This window comes from Scylla paramamosain, chromosome 41 (assembly GCF_035594125.1).
Source record: "Scylla paramamosain isolate STU-SP2022 chromosome 41, ASM3559412v1, whole genome shotgun sequence".
Classification (NCBI taxonomy): Eukaryota; Metazoa; Arthropoda; class Malacostraca; order Decapoda; family Portunidae; genus Scylla; species Scylla paramamosain.
In genome coordinates, this window is record NC_087191.1 from 7,531,967 (window position 1) to 7,539,466 (window position 7,500).

Sequence of the window (7,500 nt, forward strand, 5' to 3'; positions counted from 1 at the left end):
CTTGATGTTCCTCTCCCGAAACAGTTCAAGTCGCGGAATGAACAAGAGAACTAGAGCTTTAGCTGCAGAGGGCGTGAGGACATGAGGGCGGGAGGACATGAAGGCGTTTGCTTAGGGCGTGAGGACATGAGGGCGTGAGAACATGAGGGCGTTTGCTTAGGGCGTGAGGACATGAGAGCTTCGTTAAGGGGCGTGTAGGAGTGCAGGACGCTTGGAAGGGTATGGCGGTGCGTGTTCTATTTGGGTCTATGGCTGGAAACGAGAGACAAGGGGAGACAAAGCTGTGTGTAATGAGCAACGATGGAAGAGGGAACAATGTGAGAGGCGAGGAGGAGGAAGAGGAAGAGAAGGGGGAGGGGGAACACAATAGCATAAACAGAAGCAGAGAGGAAAATAGAAATACTCAGAAAACAAACAACTAAACAGATTAAACAGACGAAAACAGACAGGTGAGACTGATACGCTGGAGGTAGACAGAGAGGTAGACACATAAGAAAGACAGGTAAACAGATTAGATAGACAAAAATGGACAGGTGAAATTGATTGACAAGTTGAAGACAGATAAATGCAAAGGAAAGGAAGATAAACAGGTGAACAGATTAAACATACAAAAATGGACAGGTGAAATAAGCAAACTGGCAGACAAACATACTGGACAAGGGAAGACTTAGACAGGGTGACAGGTAGACAAATTAGACAGGTAATATAAAAAGGTGATATTGATAAAGTGAACAAGCTAGACATGAATTAGATGGATAGGCATGATAGATAAAATGAAGAGATAGATAAATTGACAGATATGATAGATAGATATACAGGCAGATAGATAAAATAGACAGATATAATACAGGGAACAGATAGATAAATACACAGGCTACACACACACACACACACACACACACACACACACACACACACACACACACACACACACACACACACACACAGCAAAATCATGACTTGGTGAGTTTTACTTCTAACTTCCCCCAATCCATCTTTCCAGCCAGCCTTCCCTGTCAGCTGTTTGTCTGCTTTCCACGCCCACTGCTCTGCTCCCACTAACTTCACACCAGGCTCAGTAATAATAATGTCACGTACGTAGATTATGAAATGGACACAACACGCAACATATTGGAACATTTTCACTGCATATCGAAAGCTCATGCACATCATTATGCTTTCATCACATATTCATAACATTCTGGACACATTCATAACACACATTATAACATTCCTATCTTGTTAATCTGTGACTAGAAACAAAAAAAAAATAATATTCTTAACTACCCATGTAATGTCAACTACAGCCTTTTCAACTGTACAAACATCCTTAAATACCAGTGTCACTTATTTTTCTTCTGTTGGTGGTATAGAAACCATGTTAATCTGTCACTAGAACCTTAAAATCATCCGTAAAAACCCGTATAATCTCAAGAAAAGCCTTTTTCAACCGTTAAAACACTCTTAAAATCTCGTGTCACTTATTGTTTCTCCTGTTGATGACATAGAAACCTTATTAATCTGTCACTAGAACGTCAAAAATACATTTGAAAACGCCTTTGAATTTTAAAACCCGCAGAACCTCAACTACACCCTTTTGAACCGTAAAATTACCCTTAAAAACCTGTGCAACCTCAGCTTAAGCCTTTGAAAAGTAGCGAAGAGGTGGTGGACAGACGTGTCTTAAAGTACGGTCCCTCAGTGTTGTTGGTCCCTCAGTGTTGGTCCCTCAGTGTTGGTCCCTCAGTGTTGGTCCCTCAGTGTTTGTCCCTCAGTGTTGGTCCCTCAGTGTTTGTCCCTCAGTGTTGGTCCCTCAGTGTTGGTCCCTCAGTGTTGGTCCCTCAGTGTTTGTCCCTCAGTGTTGGCCCCTCAGTGTTGGTCCCTCATTGTTGGTCCCTCAGTGTTTGTCCCTCAGTGTTGGTCCCTCAGTGTTTGTCCCTCAGTGTTGGTCCCTCAGTGTTGGTCCCTGTTGGTCCCTCAGTGTTGGTCCCTCAGTGTTGGTCCCTCAGTGTTTGTCCCTCAGTGTTGGTCCCTCAGTGTTGGTCCCTCAGTGTTGGTCCCTCAGTGTTTGTCCCTCAGTGTTGGTCCCTCAGTGTTTGTCCCTCAGTGTTGGTCCCTCAGTGTTGGTCCCTCAGTGTTGGTCCCTCAGTGTTGGTCCCTGTTTGTCCCTCAGTGTTGGTTCCTCAATGTTTGTTTGTCCCTCAGTATTGGTCCCTGTTTGTCCCTCAGTGTTGGTCCCTGTTGGTCCCTCAGTGTTGGTTCCTCAATGTTTGTTTGTCCCTCAGTATTGGTCCCTGTTTGTCCCTCAGTGTTGTTCCCTTACCTCACCACCGGGCCGGGAGACATAATCCGTAAACATCATGTAGCGATCCCTGTTCTGCCACATCCCTGGCACGCCTCCTCCCATCACCGCTGCTGCCTCTGCCTCTGCTAGTGCCTCTGCTACGTCTGCTGGCAGGGGACGCCCATCACCTCCTTCAAGCCCCTCTGCTGCTGCTAGGGCCTCTGCTAACTCTGCTGGGAGGGGGCCGCCGTAAGCTCCACCGTCAAGAGCCTCCGCCGCTGCTATTGCCTCCGCCAGCTCTGAGATGAGGTGCTTGAGCCGGTAGGATGTGTGGGGGTCGTCCAGATCACCCAGTTGTGCCTCCTCGTACCTGTGGGAGGGAGCGTCGTGTGAGTTATGGGGCAGTGAAGGAGCGTATGGGGCTTTGATGGCTTGGGCTTGGTCTGTGTAGGGTTGTTGTTTTCGGTGGGTTTTGTTTGACTGACTGTTTTGAATTTGTGGGGGTGTTGGTCTGTGCCGCCTCGTAACTGTGGGAGGGAGCGTCGTGTGAGTTATAGGGCGGTGAAGGGATCCGTATGTGCCTTTGACGGGCTTGGCTTGTGTAGGTTTTTGGCAGGTTCTTGTTCGACTACTTATTTATTTATTTATTTATTTATTTATTTATTTATTTATTGTTAGACCGTTAAAAACCCGTATAACCTCAACTAGAGCCTTTTGAATCGTAAAAAACACACTTCAGACTCGTGTTCCCTGTTGTTTCTCTTAACTCTCTTGTTCCTTACGAAGCGAGACTGAAGCTATTACATTTACACTCCTTAGAGAGGCGTAGGTTAAGAGGGACCTGATACAAGTCTTTAAGTGGTACAGGGACACAACAAGGAAGACGTAAGCAAAATTCTCATGGTCAATGATCACGATAGAACAAGAAATAACGGGTTCAATCTTGAAAAAAATTTAGTTCCAAGAAAGAGATGAAAGGAATTGGTTCTGAAATAGACTGGTGGATGAATGGAATAGACTCAGTAATCAGGTTGTTAGTGGTGAGTCATTATGGAGCTTTAAAAGATTAGACAACTGTATGGGTAGTGATGATAGATGGAAACAGGCAGGCTTGTTTCATAGAGGGAGTGCCACGTGTAGACCTGATGACTTCCTGCACCAACCCTTGTGTTCGTATGTCGTTAGGTTTTCTTTTTAGGGCACCACGTGATTCAATTAAACAAAAACACACGGAACATATAAAATTCCTGTGATTCCTTTAGGACACTAGAAAGAGTTAGAGAAAGACCTGAACAGTGACAGCCTTTCCTGCTTCTGTTTAACTCGAGGACACCTGCCATACAGTACCACACACACACACACACACACACACACACACACACACACACACACACACACACACACACACACACAGGTGATCGATAGAGAAACCGCTTAATTAACCTGGCAGCGTGAAATTAAGGCACGTCTTCAAATGGTGACGCCTTAATTGCAATCACAGGTGGCTAATTACAGGTGTGTGTGTGTGCGTGTGTGTGCGTGTGCTTGTGTGTGTTGTTGTGCAGGTGTATTGGCTGCAGGAATGAGTGCCGCCAAAGTTGATATTAATGTTCTGAAAATGTTAATAATGTGAGGGAAAAGTTTGGTCGTTTTATAGTTTGTGAGTGTATGGATGAGTGACGAGAGAGAGAGAGAGAGAGAGAGAGAGAGAGAGAGAGAGAGAGAGAGAGAGAGAGAGAGAGAGAGGGTGGAACTTAATCAGGCAGTGAAGTGAAGTAATGAAATACTGAGGGTAATGTCTCTCTCTCTCTCTCTCTCTCTCTCTCTCTCTCTCTCTCTCTCTCTCTCTCTCTCTCTCTCTCTCTCTCTCTCTCTCTCTCTCTCTCTAAGTCTTGATAAGCTAATTTTTTGTGCAAGTATACTCGTACCTCCTATTAGCTTGAATAATTTCCTCCTCCTCCTCCTCCTCCTCCTCCTCCTCCTCCTCCTCCTCCTCCTCCTCCTCCTCCTCCTCCTCCTCTTTCTGCATCTTTTGAAATAGTTTTGCTATTATGCTGCTTATCAAGATTCAAACATTCTCTCTCTCTCTCTCTCTCTCTCTCTCTCTCTCTCTCTCTCTCTCTCTCTCTCTCTCTCTCAAGCATGTAATCCAGGCATTTTCAACCTTTCCTCCATCATTAACCCCCTTGGCTTGATGTATTTCTCCATTTACTCCCTTACTTCTATACAAAACACACACACACACACACACACACACACACACACACACACACACACACACACACACACACACACACACACACACACACACACACATTCTAAGCGTTCTCTCTCTCTCTCTCTCTCTCTCTCTCTCTCTCTCTCTCTCTCTCTCTCTCTCTCTCTCTCTCTCTCTCTCTCTCTCTCTCTCTCTCTCTCTCTCTCTGAAGCATCTAATCTGCCCTTCCTCTCTTCTTATCTTCCTTTTCTTCTGTTCCCTCTCTTTATCAAATCCTTGGTGTGTTTTTTTTTTTTCGTTCCCTCGCCCCAAATTGAGGACGATTATGATAACGTGGTTTTTACATTACGCACGAGATCACGGATAAGTTTGCCTGGTTGTATTTTTAGACCTTGACAAGACGTTCTGTGATAAGGACAGGAAAGAGAACACTTTGAAATGGCCTGATTCTTAAGCCCCTCCCAAACTTGGTGGAAGAAAGAGTTATGTTGGTTCGTTGCTTGTTCTTGTGTTTGGTTGTATGTCTCGTCTGTGTTTTGCCGCCTGTGTTTGTGTTAGCTACCTGTGTTGAAGATTGTCTGATTCTTGCTTTTTTCTCCCTAACTTGGTGAAAGAAAGAGTTATGCTGTTTTTATTTATTTTTTTATTCTTTATGTTTGGTTGAATTTCTTGTCTATAATTTCCAGCTGTGTTTGTGTTAGCTACCTGTGTTGAAGATTGTCTGATTCTTGCTTTTTTCTCCCTAACTTGGTGAAAGAAAGAGTTTTGCTGTTTTTATTTATTTTTTTATCCTTTTGCTTTTATGTTTGGTTGAATGTCTTGTCTATAATTTCCAGCTGTGTTTGTGTTAGCTACCTGTGTTGAAGATTGTCTGTTTCTTGCTTTTTTCTCCCTAACTTGGTGAAAGAAAGAGTTATGCTGTTTTTTTTGTTTTTTTCTTATTCTTTTGCTCTTATGTTTGGTTGAATGTCTTGTCTATAATTTCCAGCTGTGTTAATTAATTTGTGCTATCTATATAAAAATTGTCTTATTCTTGGTTTTCCTGCCTAAGTTGGTGAAAAAAGAACTATGCTTTTTATTTTCTTATTTTTAGTTGAATGCATTGTCTGTAATTTCCACCTGCGTTAATTATTTTGTGTTACCCTGTATTAGTTTGCTTTGGCTCGGTTACCTGTTGCTTATCTTTCCTAACTTGACTGTGAAAGAATATGTTGTTTATTTTCTGTCATTGTTCACTCAGATGCCTTGCCTGTACATTCCACCTGTGTTCATTAATTTGTGTTACCTGTATGAATTTGTTTTGGCTCTGTTACTTGTTTGCCAGCCTTTCGTAACGTGTTTATGAAAGATTATGCTGTTTATTTATTTATGTATTTGTTTATTTATGTATTTATTTATTTATTTATTTATTTATGTCTTTGTTTAGTTAAATGGCTAGGTTGTATTTTCCACCTGTACTCAATCTCCTTACCTGTGTTACCTGTATTTACCTGTGCTGGCTGTCACCTGTTGTCTATCTCTTAACCTCACTGTGAAGGAAACAATAAACTGATCTGTTTTTTGTTGATACGTTTCGTTGGATGAATTCCCTTACCTGCATTTTTTACATATGTTAATTTACCCTTTTTTTTTTTTTTTATCTTGTATTGAAAAAGCTTGTAAAATCTATGTTCAAGAAAGAGATAGGAAGGAATTGGTTATCAAACAGAGTGGTGGATGAATGGATCGGACTCGGCAATCAGGTTGTTAGTGCTGAGTCATTAGGGAGCTTTAAAAGAAGACCAGACAAATGTATGGACGGGGAAGACAGTTGGAAATAGGTAGGCACGTTTCTTACAGGGACTGCCACGTGTAGGCCTATGGCTTCTTGCAGCTTCCCTTATTTCCTTTTGTTCTTATTTGTGTTGCTTTATGTAATAGGCACAATGGCTGAGGGCTACAAAAAAAAAAAAAAAATTGAAAAGGTCCACAGAGGTTCGAGTCTAAAGGAAAAAGCTGAAGAGAGTATTTAAAACAGGTGCAGTGTCTTGAGCCTTCTCTGTCTGTGTCCTCCCTCACTGCCGCCTCAGTCCTGAATAGTGAATGAGGACAGAATATGTATGTCAGATTCATTACTCCTACAAGTCGTGTTACCTGTTTCCTTCGCCTTTACAATACTTTTTCTCGGTCATTCTTACTTGCACTCTTACTTTCGTTCACTCTTGTATAGGTGATGGAAATAGAGGATAGAATAGGTGTGTGTCAGAATTGTTACTCCTGCGTGTGTTACCTTTACAATACTCCTCTCATTCTTATTTTCATATAGAAGTGATAAGAATTGTCATGTTTCTTTTCCTTTGCACCTCTCTCTCTCTCTCTCTCTCTCTCTCTCTCTCTCTCTCTCTCTCTCTCTCTCTCTCTCTCTCTCTCTCTCCTCTCTCTCTTCTCTCTCTCTCTCTCTCTCTCTCATCTCTCTCTCTCTCTCTCCTATTTTCTTGAATACGGGATGAAAATAGTTATGATTCTTTTCCTTTATGAACTTGTCTCTAATCCTTATTTTTTTTTATATGAGTGAAAATAAAGAGGAGAGAATAGGTGTGTCAAATTTATATTCTACGTATTAGTAAGGCATGTTGGTTGTGTTTCTTCTGCTTTATAGTACCTCTCTCTCTCTCTCTCTCTCTCTCTCTCTCTCTCTCTCTCTCTCTCTCTCTCTCTCTCTCTCTCTCTCTCTCTCTCTCTCTCTCTCTCTCTCTCTCTCTCTCTCTCTCTCTCTTTTCCCGTGTTTCTTTTAGTTTCCCTTCACCTTTCTTTCACCTTTCTGATATCTCTCTCTTATTCTCTTCTTTTTTTGATAGAAGTGATGAAAGTAGAGAGTGAGGACAGTGTGTGTGTTGAAATCATTACTGATGTTCGTGTTTTCTTTGCAATATCTATTTTTTTTTTCCGTTGTTTGCTCATATAAGTGATGGAAACTTTAATTTATGAGGAAAAGAGGGGAAAATTAATCATCTCATTT

The 7,500-nt window shown here is 42.1% G+C and overlaps 1 protein-coding gene and 1 long non-coding RNA gene across 2 annotated transcripts in view; one reads left to right on the top strand and one right to left on the bottom strand.

The window, feature by feature from the left end:
- Nucleotides 1-7,500, bottom strand: part of LOC135092896 (basic-leucine zipper transcription factor A-like) — a 115,903-nt gene that overhangs the window by 15,738 nt on the left and 92,665 nt on the right. Inside the window, exon 3 of the mRNA XM_063991666.1 lies at nucleotides 2,324-2,654. Within this exon, the coding sequence (XP_063847736.1) occupies nucleotides 2,324-2,654 (331 nt within the window). The remainder of the gene's footprint in view (nucleotides 1-2,323; nucleotides 2,655-7,500) is intronic.
- The window catches only part of LOC135092897 (uncharacterized), a 78,864-nt gene that overhangs the window by 9,263 nt on the left and 62,101 nt on the right, over nucleotides 1-7,500 (top strand). The window lies entirely within an intron of this gene.